We start from the raw sequence: 16,852 nt of genomic DNA, 5'->3' as shown, positions 1-16,852 counted from the left end.
GAGCAATAAACATGAAAAAGCAAATTAATATTTGCTGTGCTTGTTTATGTTCTTAACCCCTGGCATAGGTCACTGGTTCCACGGCTTCATTACAGGAGAGCCTGGGCTACTCCCGGATTTGCTGTGGTTTGAGCTGTTAGTTCCTCGCTGCAGGTTAAACCGGAGATTCTTTTATTTATTTATTAAATCAGAAGTGGATTATTATTGCCTTAGTTTAGCCAGTGGGAAAGCAAATAAGCAAACAAAACCCACACACCAAGTACACGGGCAGATGAATTCCCGTGGGATAAACAGGAGTGTAAACTTGCTTATACAAACCCGCTTTGTACTTACCACAGGGTGAGAGCAAGCACACGAACAGTTGCTACGGAATAGGAAGTGTAGCAAGTTCACAGCTTTTACTAATTACCCAGCAGAAGCTCGCCTGGCTGCTTGTGTGCTCTGGGCAACTCCACACCAGTGTGAAACTTGCAACAGCAGACAGCGGGTGTGCAACATTTTCCTGCGGGCTGTTGTTCAAGGTTTGGACCCTCACGTTGATCCTTCTCCTCCCAAGAGGAGTCGGGCTCTGAGCAGCCCTACAGCTCTTCCTGGCAGCCCTATCAATGATCTGTTTATGCAGAAGGGAAGGGATCTCCTCCTTGCAAAGTGAAAAGCAATACATTTCCATGCCTCAGGAGCGGCTCACTTTGTGACCTCTTCGTCAGTGAGGGTGGCAAAGTGCAAATGCAGCTGATGGGGAGCTCCAATGTTAAAAAAATAAATAAATAAATATTTTTGAAATAAAATAACTGGCAACAGTTGTTTCTATAGTTGTTTTTCTCTAAATTTCCACCTTAAAACATTGGGCTCCTCAGATATTTGCATGTGCAAACCTGAATGCCAAATTAGACTTTATGTTAAGAAGCATTGTCCTCGGGAAAGCTGTAAGAGTCATTCACACATCTGTTGGTTTGGCACCGCATACAGCACGCAACATGCTGAGAGACAGCTAAGCACAATACTTCCACAATACATTTTGCAGTGTAAATGATTTTGAAAAGCTCAGTACGTTCATTTGCCAGTGACGATCACAACAAAAGAGTAGATCTTTAAACGTTTCCAAAATATCCAATACAGATGTAGACGATTCCCTCTATAGCAGGGCTGTGAGTAAAATCTAGGGCAAAGCAGGACACAGCTACTGACAACCCCAAGCTATAAAAGTCACCTCCTCACCCCCAATAAATAAATAAATAAATAAATAAATAAATAAATGAACTCACACCAAAAACCAGACTGCAGAGCATTTTTAGGGCTTGCCTACTGTTCTGATGCAGGGAAAGCAGATGGAACCTGAAATCCTGAGATTTATTTCATTTTGTTGTCAAGGAATATTGCAAGGCAATTATGGAAATTAATTTCTACAGTTCCGCCTGAATATAAATTTCAATTTTTTTTTTTTTTTAAATAAACAAACAAATGCTTTTAGGACTAAAAGAACAAAGAATTTTAAAAGCTACTTGAAGTTGTGAACACATGTAGGAACAACTACTTCTCTCCAGCTTTGGGAGGGAGGGAAGCAAAAAATCTGCAACCTATCCATCCAGAAAAACTATTTAATTAGAAACCTGAAAGCTTTATAACCATTTCTTTTGCAACAGAAAAGTTTTGGCTAATCATTCACTTCAAAATGCAATTCAACATCTTCATCTGATGCGTTATAGACTGGAATACTGCTGCCCTATAGAAAGTCATGAGCTTTCCAAGGCTTACCATAACCTCTCAGCTATATGACAGCGCAAATAGATCTAGACCCTAACCAAAAAACAGGAGAAACAGCAGAGGGGTCACATTTAGGGAAATCCTTCAGCACAGCAGGCTGTTCAGGGCCTAACGGGGCCAGGACAACACAGTCCTTTGGGTACTTTGCCACTCAGCCCCACGCAGCAGCACGTTCCTCTGGATTTCTGAGCCTCTGCACTCCTTGCATCTGCGCAGTGGATAAGGACAAGGGATGTTACACGAGATACAAATACCTTAAACAGAATGTGAGACTTCCACACCCCACCTGCTCTAGGTACACATCCACTTCAAACAATTCAATCCATCTCAATATGAAGAAGTTTTCTTGATGCTGTTTTAACCTGAAAACCTTATTTCCTTTGTTGCAAGTTTCTGTGGCCATTCATCACTTTTTTTTCCCCACATTCAGCATTTCAGAGTAATAACTAGGCATCACAGAAATCAAAAGCTTCAGGTGATCAGGTGCATTTTGCAAAACACAGATAAACCATTACACTAAACTATTCCAGTCTCTGCTGTTTGTAACACCGTGACAATCTCACATAGGCACCTCTCTAACTTATCTTGCTATTTGAACTGAGAAACATTAGAGAAGATGACAAAGTTGGAGAGAAAGCTGTCGGAAGTCAAGTCTTCCAACACAAATATACTCTGCCCGAAATAACACAATATCAGTGTATGATCTGCTAGCTTGCACTACTGCTTCAAGATATGAGCCACATCATTTTTCTTAGGCAAAAACTGAAGTCAACCTTCAAGTGCATTCTCAACTTCCTCATGCAAAAGAAGTGACACACAACAGGAGTTTTAATTTCTGTAACTGAGTTAACTGCAAAGTCTAATCAGGTAAAAAGTACAGTACATAGGCATCAAAAAAATATTACAGATCCCTGCAAGACTTCCCTGCCTTCAGCAGATCCTGAATCAAGTCCAGAATGAGCAGCATCGAGGGGGAAAGTGTGGGGAATCCAACTTGGACTGGGGTTCACCCAGCAGAACTGGTTTGAGCCAAGGAGCGTGAAAGGGATGCAAAACCATCAACAGTGAAATGATTTGTCAGAAATACTTCAAAACAATCTTTCTGCTAAATAGAAACCTTCAGAATGTCTTCCCTGAGGAAATCCCCATTGCTTGCAGCATGCTGTCTGAAGAAGAAGCTTTTGTATTCTGTGGTTCAGGACTGTGTTACCTTGTAGGCTACCACTAGGGTCTGTTAAGACTTGCCCACAACGAGAACTTGGACAATTATTGTTAATACAAACACACAAACTTCGTGAGAGTTCTTGCTCATCCTACAAAATCGCAAGTAAACAAAGGGGAAGATCATTATCTGTCACAGACTCCTTAAAGGAGCAGACAGCCAACTCAGCCTGCCTCCACGTTGCCTCCTCACACAATTAGTGATTCACAAAACAATTTGTGTGAGAATAATAATAATTGACAAGAAATGAATACATGCCAGGCTTGAAGAGGAAGGAAATTATTAGGTGCTCTTATCGACCTGTCTCCTGACCTTGATACCTTCTGCGGGGCCAACATTTCTGTGGTCAGCCCCAGTGCTAGGCCAGGCTGTACATCCTCCCCGTCCCCAACAGAGATGCTCCTGCTCTCCCCAGTCCCACAGCTATGCAACAGACCCGTGGATGCTGGAAAACAGTCCTGGCCCAGGCTGCATTTCACTCACCATTAGCCCTACAGGCTAAAAGGAGCTGGCTTGTGGGTTGGGTTTTCTCCTCCCCTACACAGAAGTTTAGATTCTCCGGGAGTGGATAGCAACTACTAAAAGCATGCTTTCATTGTATTCAGCAAGTGAAGATGATTCATTCAAAATCATGTATGGGTGCATGCCCTTCTCATCCCTGTTATTTACAGTTTCACATAAATAGATTCCAGCTGAACTGCCACCATCCTTTTCTTTCCTCCTGAAGAAAAATCCTTCCTATTTTTCCAGTATGTTCATCCCATCCTTACTAAAGAGATGCCTACTATCTCCCACACCAATAACAAAAAAAGAAAGTAAAATTGTATTTCCTGAACGCTTTATTTCTTTATTTATAAATCTCATTGTAGCAGTGTGCTTAAAGTATTTTTATATATAAATGAATATATATATAAATCAATTTTAACAGTTTTGCCAGTTCAAACAGGAACATTTGGGAAAAAGTTGCTGAAAACTAATTCCAGTACGTTCTGGTCACTTTTAATAGGAGTTTAGGATCTAAAATTTAAACAAAAAAAATGCCACGAATATCCAGCTACTAAATCCTTCATTCAGAGTTCAGCAAGCTTCAGTGACCCTGATGAGCACAACAGCCTTGGAATGGTAGAGGGGCAGATCCTGAGGTAGCCTAATCTCAGAAAATTAAAAGCTTTGAAGATTAAGAGCAGGACCTTGAAATGACCCAGAGAGAAAGAAAGAGACTAAGTGGTTTCTGCAGCCAGTCACTCGCAGAAAGCAGGCTGCTAAGCCCCAGATGCCCTCAGCCAACTCTCCGGCTCAGGAGTATTCCAGCTCAGTGCTTTGGTCTCTGCAGGGGCAAAAGATCAGAGCCACAAGTCCCCAAAACAGATTTTAGTCTGCCAGAAACTTTGTATGGCAGCTATCCTATGTCTAATTTTCATTTTTTTTCCTGGATAGTTTCACAAGAGTTGCATTTAGTCTGAAGTGACAAAGTTACTGAGTCATACAGGGAAGCTACCTCACAGATTTCAGAAATTTTGGCGATTTTTCTTATTTTTTTTCCTCCTTGTTTATTTTTATTACAGAGAGAATACTCTCTTTAAACATGGACAAAAGCGGGATGCAGAAATCCATGGCTGAAGCCTAACCAGTACTGAAGATACCAAGGTCACTGCATTTCATGGGCTAAATTTGCGCTTTACACCTTAGGGCTCTCCTTACCTTTTACACAGAACCGTAATCAGTCTTGCTTTCAGCACGCAGTTCCCTAAAATGTCAGCTCCATTCCTGAAAAGCTGTTGACAAGTCAAATATTCCTCTTGCTTCACATTCTGCCTGACCAGTACCTGCTTGTCCCTTAACCAATTACTCCTAAATGCAAGGTTTTGTACTTCACTAAGCAGAATCCCCTTGCAGCCAAGCAAAACGTTAAGTTTTCAAGGCTCCAGCCTGCAAGTTACAGGGTAGATGTGTGCGTGGAGGGGGAAATATGGAACTAAAATTCCTTCAACAATTTATGTTAAAACACAACCCCCATGTCATTAAGCAGCACTGCTGATAAGCACACTGTAGGAATATACACCCACAGCTACTAGAGGGATAACTTCAGAGAACAGGGCAAAGACTGATGAAGGCAAGGGCTACACAGCAGAAACTGTTTTGTTTCGTATGAACCTTTTAGTAAAACTAATACAATAATGATTTGTATCCCAAGCTTTTATGAAGCTGAGCATATGAAGGTGCATCGTACCTCCCTACCCATTCTTGGCAGAGAAATAGAGGAGCTCCCAGCACGCTCCACGTGAACTGGCAGCACAAACCACTGCAAGAATTAATTGCTCAACTGACAGCCGGTTGGTTGCACAAGAGGCAGCCTGCACATACGTGCAAAATACACAGAAATATTACCTGACTTTTCAGATCAGATCGATACCATAGTCATGCAGTCCCCAGATACAGTTTCACATGTCCAGGTGCTTTGTTTTTTTTGTTTGCTTTTTTTGGGGTGTTTGGTTTAGGGGGGATGGGATGGATTGCTCATGTGTCTTCCTTTGGAGAGCCACCCCAGACAAAATTAGACTCGTGTTTCAGGAACAGTTCACATCATGGATTTTATACACCCAAAGGCAGCAGAAATTAAAACTAAGCTGGAAGGAAGGTTGCCTGCAATTGTGAGTGAGAAGTCTGGCAGGAAAAGCACCAACTGGCCTCTGGCTTGCCAAATTGCTCAGTGATGACACTGTGGGGTATCAAAGGCAATGGAGTTAAAATTACCAGAATTATCGTGGAGACATCAGTGGAAAGGAAAAAGAAATGTGAGGTGACAGCTCATTCATGCATACAAAGTTACTACAGCATTGTAAACAACCATCAGAAGACTATCTTTACTTGATTTTAACTTATTATCAAGTTAGCAGGGAATAAGTACTTCTCATTCTTTTATGCAGTGATAAAAATTGCTGAAAACTGATGACTAGATCAACTTCTATGCTTCACGCTCCTACTGAATAAGAAGCGATGCTCAGTTCAGCTTTATTGGCTGCTCTTATCTGTTGAGCAACATTCTTTGTAACTGCTTTCATTTTGAACCATTTCTTTGTCTTCCAATAGTTATAAAAACATGCCCAAAATTGGTAAAGGCATCTGTAACATTATTTAAAAATCTTCTCCATATAAAATAATCTTCAGAGGCACAGTTTCAAGTTTTAAGAATTTGTATTTGTATTCATCAGAGGCATGACAGCTACCACAAAAGGTAGAGGAAACAGTAAAAGCAAAAGGGCTACACCTCCTAATGTTAACAAGCCCTGACCAATTAAGAATGCAGTTAATTTCCTTCTGGCACAGCTACGTTACTCACATGCACCAAGTCTATGCCAGAACGCACCCATGCAATTAATAACAACTACCCAGTCCAATATAGCAACAAACAAAGCTAAAATAGCTTTAGACTGTCTCTTCATTTTACATTCTGAGCAAGACAGTCACCCGAAGGCCCAGAAAACATCCTTTTGTTTTCACAATTCTCACCACAGGTAGTTTATGGAAAGCTGTGTTATAGCATCAAATGTATGCCAGCAATTCAAGAAAGAAAAAAAAAAAAAAAAAAGGCAAGACAAGGATCATCAAAAAACAGTACCATCACCACAGAAAATACCACACACCATGAGTCAGAGTGGGGAAAAAAAAAGCCAATTTTTCTTCAAGAATATATAATAAGGACTTAAATTTCAAGGCATAAAGAAATTAAGTCTGTAACTTCAAAAGCACACAACTTTAATGTATTCTTCTACTCTGGCTGTTATCATACAGGTTGGTACCTCTGAGCTCCCAGAACTAACCAACCCCAAAGAGCAATAATATGGATTAGACTAGTCTCAATAGTCTTCCTCACAGATTTCTTGTAGTACCATTTCTCTAAAAGAAGATCGCATAAGTGAACACAGATGAAGAAGTCAAAAAATTCTTAATTACAGAAGGGGGGAAGGGGCTCATATGCTTACTAAGGAAATAATTTTACATTTTCTGTTCCTACGTTGACCTGAATGCACCAAGTCAACCACAAAAGCTCCCAAAACCTCAATGCTTCCGGGACAAGTATGCTTATTAATCAAAATTTAGCAAACATTGACTTACCCAGCATCCTCCTGGAAGCCTTCCAACTCATCCCTTTGTTCTGCTAGAGTGGATTCTAAATCCAGATAGGTACCGTTGTGAGACAATTGTAGAGTGCAGTCATCAAGCTGTAGGACAAAATTCAGAACATCAGATTTTAGCAGTAATTTTTTGACATACCTCTAACATAGGCTTTCCGTTTTCCAGGTCCAAAATCTCCCTAAAACAAACCATATGTTGGAAGTAGAAGAGAGTGATGTTAGACATTGTACACAATCCCAAGTCCACATTCACTAGACAATGCTTGGTCACTACGATAATTTGTAACTTAAAAAGCCTGAAGGAAGAGCTAAGAAGCAACACGAACTTCTCTCTCACCATGACAGCCTGGTGCCAAATTACAAGAAACAAGGAAAATCCCTTCCCAAGGCAGGGAAACAAGAAAAATGGCAGGTGGAAATACAGGGTGTCGTACCTTCCTGGTAGGGAAGAAGTGACCGTCCACCTCAGACACCCTGGGAAACCCTGCCCAGAAGCAGAGGAGCTGCCATCACGGAGCCCAGTCTGACAAAAGCTGCTGGGGACCTCGGTGTGTCACAGTGCTGGGGTCCTTCTGTAACCAGTTTCAAGTTCAGCAGTATTGTAGCCCCAGGTGTTTCACATTACTAGATATACAATCCAGCCTCAGGTTGACGTGCCAAACAGAAGACACTTCCTCCCTCTGGCTGTGGCAAAACAAGATGACTGCTCCATTGCATACCTCTCAACCCTACCACTGTCGTAGTTGCTTTTTTTGGAGGGGGGATGAACTTGCAGCCCCACGGCAGAGACCACTTTGGGAAGAGAAGAACAACTCTCACCATACCAACCTGCTATTGCAGGTGGAAACCAGTTCTTAGAAGGGGTTAGCAAGGGTCTGAAGCATCCAATGAGTCAAAGAAATGACACTTTTAACATTAGAAAATAGTTGAAACTCCATCTAAGATGAACCACCTGTTTATCACCTGTCCAAGAAAAACACCAGAAGTCTTCTCAGGGTCATTCTGGATTAGCTGCATTGGTAGTCCTGCAGAAGAGCAACTTTTTAACATGCAACTGATAGAACACGACTTTTGAGGTAGCCCACATCACTGTGCTGAGCACTGTTTACAGCTTGCAAGAAAAAGTTCATTTTCTGGAGAACGGAAAGGATAGAGGGAAGAGGTGAAGCTGCATTTGAACCTGTTCCACTTTTTCTTTTCTCTTTTTTCCCCCTCAGTGAAAGAGTAAGCACACCAAATAATGCAGCGTGAGTTCTCACCCTGACTCCTGGGGATTAAAGAAAGAAAAGCACCTCCAGGCCCAGCTCCCTGATATTAAGAATTACAACAGTATTACTATTCTGCATCTCCCTGGGTACAAAGGATATTATTAACCTATGCTAATTCAAAATACACTCTTTGGAGAAGAAAGACTAAATACTGCTCTGGGAAACTTTTTCCCAGTAGCCCAGGATATCAAATGAAATGCTAATTTATTCAAAGTAATGCCAAAAGGCAAACTACTAATTAGATAAATGTTCTGCTGTCACTATGGAGATTAGGAGATTTGCCCACAATTCCCAATTATACTGCACAATTAGGGAAAAGGAACAGTGCCTTACTAATGTCTTCTGACTTTAGTGTATAAAAAGCATGATGAGAACAGGAAGTACTTCGCGTACAAGATAAAGGAAAATAGCGCATTCTACCTATTTTCATCTCATCTCCATAGTTTCAGCTCAACATAGTATTCGCCCAGGCTTTAAAGCGTTGTTCGCAGTATCCATTTATCCATTAATAGGAGTGACTGCAATTTCTTCCATTACTGTATCTTTTATTTCCCTTACTTAACAGTGAATCTTGCCAGAAAAGTCTCTCTTGCTTGTGTACACACAGACATGAAAAGGAGCAAAACAACACTCTGAAAAGCAGCAAGAACTAATGCAATAAACTCTGGAATCACCCTTACATAGGGTCATTATGCTGCTTCGCATCTTCCCTTTCAAGCTTCACCAGTACTCGTATTTTATAGACAGAACACACAGATTTGTTACCTTATGATTTTTTTTTTTTTTTAATTAGTAAATCGCCTGCCTTTTTCAACACAAAGGCTGGCCAATGTTCACTCATTAGTGCTTATTAGTAGCAATTCAAGATGTTAGGTCTCTCCCCTCTGTTCTGTGTTAATTCCATGTTTATCTAACACATATGACTTCTTCCCATCTCTGGTGACCCTTGCAGACAGCTTCTATCTAGCTCATTTCGGACATGCTCTTCCCATTGATCACAATTCACATTAAAAATCTTTATTAGCACACATCTTCTCCAAGAATGATCAAAAGGCAGAATCCATAAAGAGTCTTTCAAAAATATTTAATAGAGCTGTTTTCCATAACCATGAACAAGATGGCTATTCAACTTTTTAGAAGTTATTTCTGTTCATTTCACTTTATTCTTTACTATTCTTTTTGACTCTTCAGTATTCCCTACTGGTCCCAAAACTCAGACAAGCATTTTGTTGTTGTTGAGCTGCTCAACTTGTTAATACTACTGCTGCAAGGCCTTTTTTTTTTTTTTTCCATAAACATAAAAAGCAATTTTTTCTAAAATCTCTCTTGCCAGTCCTTTCAAATCATTAATCGCTTTTTTCCATCACACCTGTGTGTTGCCCAGAAGAGCCAAAAATTTTATGTAATATAAAAAAGTAGTCAAGGTGACATTTACAATTTCTATTTTATGCATCGTAAAAGTTTGTCGTCTTTTAATTGTTTCCACCAAAGTACTCAAAAGCTTTAAAAAAAAATTGAAACAGAATGATAGTTTCATCAGAAGAAATTTTTATCGATGCCCCAGTGAGTCATCACCACAATTAGAAATTCTTTAAATAACCCTGAAATAGAGTTTTCCCACAGATAATTATATCAGGGAAATGTAAGAAAAAGGAACAGGAAGAACATAATAAGACTGTAAGAGTATGAGCAATAGTTATACTACAAGCTTATAGTTACACTGAACACAAATAATTAAGCAAAAGCAAACAAAGTGATTAAGCTGTTAAAATACCAGAACACTTAAAACCAGCGTTTACTAACCCCTCATCCGCTGCCATTTAACTGCTTTAACATTTAACACTGCCAGAGGGAAGCTCCAGCACACCATACCCAAGGAGAGGTGTCCTGCCCTCAGTCCTTGGCCAGGAGTGGGCAGAGCGAGGTCAGCCCTGCTGAGCTCCTTTGCCCTGCCCTTGGGGGATCCCCATGAGCCCAAACGTTACCCACTTGCCCCATGAAATCACACAGGCAGGGCAATGTCAAGCCAGCATCTCTTGCAAATGCTCCTTATGGGCCACCAGTAAACAAAGAACCTGGCACAGAAGCTCAGTCGGTCATTATCTTCCGCAGGGAACCAAATTCAGTCAGTTTTGGCTAGTCCTTCAGCCCATGGGGCCAAAATCATCTGCATTGCAAGGCCACTGAACTTCACAGAACTCAAAATAGTTTGATGACAGTACACAGGCAATGACTTTCGCTTTGTTTTACACAGTGACCTGAAGGAAGGGATAACACCCATTTCTTTTCATTGAGGAGAAAAATCACAAAGAAGCCCTTGTTGTGCAACAGGAAGGCTCGCCATTTCATGGATTTAGATTAGATGTTAGGAAGAAATTCTTTACTCTGAGGGTGGTGAGACACAGGAAGCCCAGGGAAGCTGTGGATGCCCCATCCCTGGAGGTGTTCAAGGCCAGGCTGGATGGGGCTTTGAGCAACCTGGTCTGGTGGGAGGTGGAATGAGATGGTCCTTAGGGTCCCTTCCAACCCAAGCCATTCTGTGTTCACTGAATTTCATAGCTTAAGGAACAAGTTACTGTAAGGGCAAACAAAAGCAAACAAAAAAAGCAGCAGCACAGCAAGACAACCATCCACCAGTTACACGATGCCAGTAAGTGACTACTGCTGCTGCCTTCAGACCCTACAAGAGGAACTGGTTGAATGAAAATAAAGAAGAGCCAGAGTTCAGTCGTTGTTTTCATCTACTCCTCACGACCCAAGAGAAACACTGAAAGCGAGGTGTTGGCGGCCACAAGAGGGGAGCACAGGCGCGTGAAGCAGGCCACACGTAGGCCGAGCGCCAGGGTCTGCCTCACAAGCACCCCACGCACACACCGGCCATCTTGATCAAGAAGCCTGTGGGTAAATGCCTCAACACAGAGGCAACGTGCACCATACTGTGCCAAGAGAAACTTCTGGAAGTCTGCTTTCTCTTCCTCCACAGGGCTCTGCGAGATTAGCAGATGTCCCAGGTGGGCTTCCCTTCCTTCGTCTTGTTTTAACCCCTCCGTCCCAAGGCAGTATAGGCTGGCAAAGGTTAAGGGCAGTGGAAATGCCACATGCACCCTCCCTGCTTTTCAGAAATCACAACAGCAGAACCACAAACCATTAAAAAAGCTTCTCTTCACTGTTTGTTCAGAGACCACATCAGTGCATTTTTCAACAACCAGTCTTGGGGAGCTGCTATTCCCTCACCCCGAGAATCCACTCAGATTTTGGCCAAGTGGCTGCTCACGTCTCCCAAACCATAAGGCATTGACAAGTCAACAGCAAGCGTGTGCAAAGACAGCTCCAAACACCTTCTTGATTTTATCTTCCATTTAAATAAATGTAGGCACCACTCAGAGATCCAGTTCAGATAGCAAACAAGTCCCATTCACAGTGCGAAGAGGCCTACATTATGAGTTCGAAGGATAAATTTGATAACTTGTGTGGTAACGCTGGAAAATAAAACTGCTCGACTCCTCAGCCACCAGCTGGAACTACATCAGATTCACCAAGTTTCTAGTAATTCTAGCTAAAGTTACTGGGCAGATTATTTTGCTCATTTTGTTGTTTCCAGAATGAGGGGGAAAGGAAATGCCTTAAAGAAAAAAAAAAGTTGGAATAATCCGGTACAAGCTGTAGAAATAAAATCCCTCTTCAGTTCTAGCTTCTGGCACAGACTCAGAAAATCCTTATCTTACTCAAATGTCTTAGCTCATCTTTCATTTAAACATCATTTGGTGGTAATTGTTCTTATTAGTGTTGGCGTACTCCTTACTCACCTACAGGATGCTTTGCAGAATAGGTGGAATGGGTGATAATAAAAACACTCAGTTTTCCATTTTTAAATCCAAAGCCTTGTTTTGCTTTACACATTTGCACATTCCAGCTACACAGTTTTAAAAGGTGCTCCTTTCCGGTTCAGCTGCTTCTACTGGGATGGCAATCCTGTTACCACGGCCTACAAATGCCAGTTTTCCCTCTGCTTTGCCATCTCATCCCTTTACCCCTATTTTTTTTTTGTTAAAAAACAAAACAAAACAACTATTTCTACTCAGCAAAAATGTGAAAAAAAAAAAACAAACAGCTCTGCCTGCTTACCAAACATATTATGTATTCCTAAGAAAACTACAGAAACCAAAATGGTGCAAATCAATATTTAATGCTCTCACCCACAGCTGAGCTTCAAATGGAGAATGACCGTACTCTATTCAGATGGCATCACATTTTAGTGTTTTTGAAATTTTAGTATGGATCACCAGGCATAAGTTTTCTGCGTTTGCACATTGCTAGCCTTGTAAGACATAATAGCATCACTGTCTCTGTTAGTTCTTACAGAGGAATGAAACAAGGGGATGGTCTGAACACATCCCACATGCAACCCACCTACCTGCCTTCAGAGCTGCTACCAGCTACCCTCTGGCCAAGGGCCTCGATTCCTTTCTTCTTGTAAGAGTAGGAATGCCATGGACATGCACATGCCAGTCATGAGGTAATATAACAAAAGAGAGACCAAAGCATCCAGCTCAGGAGTGATGCTGCATGATCTATCTTAGGTACAAAGCTTGACATCAATGAGACGAAATGAGAGCAAGTAATCTGTAAGCCAGATGTTAGCACTCAAAATGAATGGTGTATGCTAAGAACTACTCTCATCTTCCAGTCTGACAGACACCCAACACAGCATACAATCGCTGAAACTTGATCTAAAAATCTCAATGCTCTCAGCAACTCCACTGCAATTGCTTAAAACAAAACTTTAAACTTCTTCCCGCCCAATACTTTTTTTTTTTAATAGTTTTGTATTTTCTTCTCCATGTACTTAATTTATTTTAAAAGTCCATACTTCCAAGAGGTCAGAGTTTTCAAGTTAAGCTCAGCCACAGGCTCTGTACAGATGGCTACTTCTGAAGAAGGCTCTGCTCCCAAAATTCGGCAAAGTTTCCGAACCCTACTAAACTCACTCCACTCCTCCGTACCCATTTCAAGGCTAGGGAAAGAAACTTGTTTGCTAGACCATTGACCTTTCAACTAATTTAGCAGGCATAACAGCATTCTCCAGTGTTGTGGCACCTCAGGAGCAATTAGCACAGTTCGTAGGAATAACTATTAATGCTAACGCACCTTTGGTTTACTTTTTAGCACACTAATTGTCAAACTGCTCCACAGCCCCTGTGCATGTTGAAGAGCTTACACGCAGTTTCATCGATGGCACCTACGCAAAGTACAGGCTGCAGGTTTGCGTGACCAGGGCACGCAAACCATAGCATAGGGCAGTCAGAGCACAATTCCTTTGAAAGGAACTACTACTCCAAGATGAAAATATGTTGGTATTTCATATGTAGCCTGTAGTCCTAGTCTGAAACAGCAGCTTTTCTCTCAGGCCTGGCTGACGCCACCGAGTACTGCTGGGGTCAGGTACGACAGCGCACGAAGCGAAACATTAATGCCACGTGAGATCCTAGAGAGCCACTGCAACAACACGCTGCCAATACAAATACTCTGCTGAAATAACAAAGAAACTGAAAACAAACACTGAAAGCTGTTACATTAATATTATGGGTTCGACTTAAGAATAACAAAAGGAAGTTCAGAGTTCAAGATTCTGGAGCTGTGCTATTTCAGGGGTCTCAAACACAGGCAAGGCATCGCAGTGAAAGCATAATGCACGGACACGTACCTGTTGCAGTTCCTAGGCAGTGGATTATGCCGACTCGCCAGAGCTTTCACTTTGTGACCCCTTTTAGCACAGTGCTCTACGGGGAGCCGTTCAGAGTTTACTGGAGTACCTGCTTCCAAACAAGACACCAGGGCTTCCATCAGTAGCCACACGAGCATTGCTGGGAAGCGTGCGAGTGCTCAAAATGTCAACAAACGCGGAACAAGAAAGCAAATTAAATTCACCTAGAGATGGGGGCTACTGAAATGTTTAGTACGAACAAAGTAACCAGAAGACATTAGAAATAATTGAGATTCTGCATAAGAACCATGCAAAATTTCATTCTGCATGAGAACTGACGCACGCTCCTCCCCCGCCTAATTTAATCATTTTAAGTTCAATTAGAGACAACACACGAACCAAACAGCCAACAGCACAGCTCAAAGTGAAATTGTTTCGACCAAAGATCTCTCCAGCTTTTTAAGCCAGAAAAACATACTGCATTTCTAGTTTTCTCACGGTAAAGATAATGAACATACAACGATGCTAAAAAGCTAACCTCTGCATCTGCTCATTAACTTTTTGGCACCTCGATTCTTCCATTGCTTTTCCCCATCCTTGTTCAGCTTTTCCTCACTACGAACACAAAGAGCTAGCTCTTCTGGCCTTCGTGGTTAAGTATGTCTTCAGCCAAACAAAAAGGAGAGCAGCCATAAGAACAGGAGCCTTTATTTGGAAGCCTATACCGCTTTTTGGCTGGTACACAGGGGATGCCTACAGCTGACGTGCTCTCATTATCATTTGGTTGGAATTACTGTGAAGGTATCCAGGGAAATGGAAATAATCTCTAAGCAGCAGATAGGTCAAGAAAAGGGAGAGGAGGAGGGAAAGGATTAGCTTCAATGGAGTTTATCATCTGAGGAATCTTTTGTTCAAACTTGTGTGTGTAGGAAACCACAGAAATCATTCTTTTAAAGATAAGGCACAGTCCAAGGAAGCAAAAATTGTACTGAACTCCTGACAAAACTTCAAACTGCTGTTTCTGTACTTATTGAACTACAAACTGTAAAATACATCATATTTAAGAAATACTTTTAAAGTGATGTCACAGAACGAATCAAGGATTTGCAGCCTTTTAACACATGTCCCTACAAACAAGCTGTCTCCCAGCACCCTCCAGTTTGCAGCTGAAGACACAGGCTGCATGCTAGCACTTCCACCTCTGCTACTTTACTTGCACATGGCACACTATGTGTTGCTCACTACCTTATCACAAAACTAAAATACTGGACTGCCACACCACCACCTGCACAGTTCACAGGGACGCAGCAAGGACGCAGCAAGCAGTAAATCGCAATCCATCTTTAGCAGTGGTTTCATTGAAGCAGTGGCTAAGCACCTAGTAGACAGCATACCACAAACAACAAGACACCAAAACCCCACAAGCACTCTGTGTTCACAGCCACATGACCCACACCTGCACCCTTTCATATACAGGGCAGCTGGAACATCAGTCCTGAGATCAGCTCTGCTTCAAACCAGTATTTGAGAGAACAGTGTTTGCATCTTTAATTCCTCCTCAATGAGAAGTTAAAAGTAAGGAAAACAGGGAAAGAAAAGACAAGATATCAGGCCATTTGGAAACCTGGAACAGGGAGGTTTGGGGGAAAACAAGACAGCCTAAGTGAGAGAGGACCTGACAGCAGTCCTGGCAAAATTTACAAGTTTCAGAGAGCCAAATCAGGGGAGATTTAGAGTTAATGATAGTCAAAGAGAGTCACTAGTGGAAACAGGAAGCCCAGGGTAAACTATCTTTCATTATAGTCAAAATTTGTCTTGGAGGATTCTGGTTAGCTATTTAAAAAAAAGGGGCACAACCCTTTGGGTTAATGTACAGGAAAGTGCATTGTGTTAAACACATTAACACCAAGGGAAAAAAAATACAGAAACGTGAAAGAAAAAAATAAAGTATGGCAGCATCACTGAAGAAAACATCACGCACTTGTCAACGGAACCATTTTTCAGACACAACCTGAATCCTGGAGGGTTAGGTGAAAGATTTTGTCTATTAACAACTGCTCTAATGACTACTGTCATCAACTCTTTCTGATACTTACACTGACTCTTAAGTTTTGAATCACAAAACCTTTAACGTCAACTGTAAAAATCATTAAAAGAGCATGATTAAGAAGTTTATGAGAATGAAATTCAATAGAGAGCAGTAGACAAATGGTAAAGAATCATGGACCTTGCAGATTCTTTTAACTCCTACTCCCAAATTTATAAAAGCAAAAGGGATCTGAAGTTTTTTTACCCTTAAGCAGAATTTATTTGGCACTTGTGCTTCACCTATTTTATTTTTTTTTTTTTACCATCCATTTTTCCTTCCGTTTGAGTAGCTGCCAAGCAGCAGTTTCAAGCCCCAGCTTTAAAAGAGCTGCCTGGACCAGAATAGGAAAACAAAAGAGAACTTTGGCATTCATTAGGAGCACGACTTAACAATACTCAAACAGAAAACCACACACTCAAACCCAGTTACAAGCAAAATACAACTCTGTAAGGAAACGATGAGTGTAGTATTATCAGCGGACATATATCGAGTATTCATCCCTCATTTACACTCTGACCGTCCTGTTTCAAGAGGCAGAGAACATAGCTAAATACAAATGGCTTCAGTAACAACTCCTGATCTATTTTCCCTAGAAGTGAACAAGCTCTAAATGCTATCAGTGAGGACTAGTTCAAGAAGCCATAAGAGAAAATAAAAAAAGACCAAGAT

General features: G+C 41.4%; 1 protein-coding gene across 3 annotated transcripts in view; it reads right to left on the bottom strand.

The window, feature by feature from the left end:
* Nucleotides 1–16,852, bottom strand: part of FHOD3 (formin homology 2 domain containing 3) — a gene marked incomplete at its 5' end in the record, with an annotated part of 402,496 nt that overhangs the window by 363,474 nt on the left and 22,170 nt on the right. For all 3 annotated transcript variants that reach the window (XM_084282072.1, XM_084282074.1, XM_084282073.1), the window contains one exon: nt 7,103–7,209. In XM_084282072.1, the coding sequence (XP_084138198.1) occupies nt 7,103–7,209 (107 nt within the window). The remainder of the gene's footprint in view (nt 1–7,102; nt 7,210–16,852) is intronic.

This window comes from Netta rufina (genome assembly GCF_964035555.1).
Source record: "Netta rufina genome assembly, chromosome: 2".
Classification (NCBI taxonomy): Eukaryota; Metazoa; Chordata; class Aves; order Anseriformes; family Anatidae; genus Netta; species Netta rufina.
This window is presented reverse-complemented; position numbering and strand designations above follow the sequence as displayed.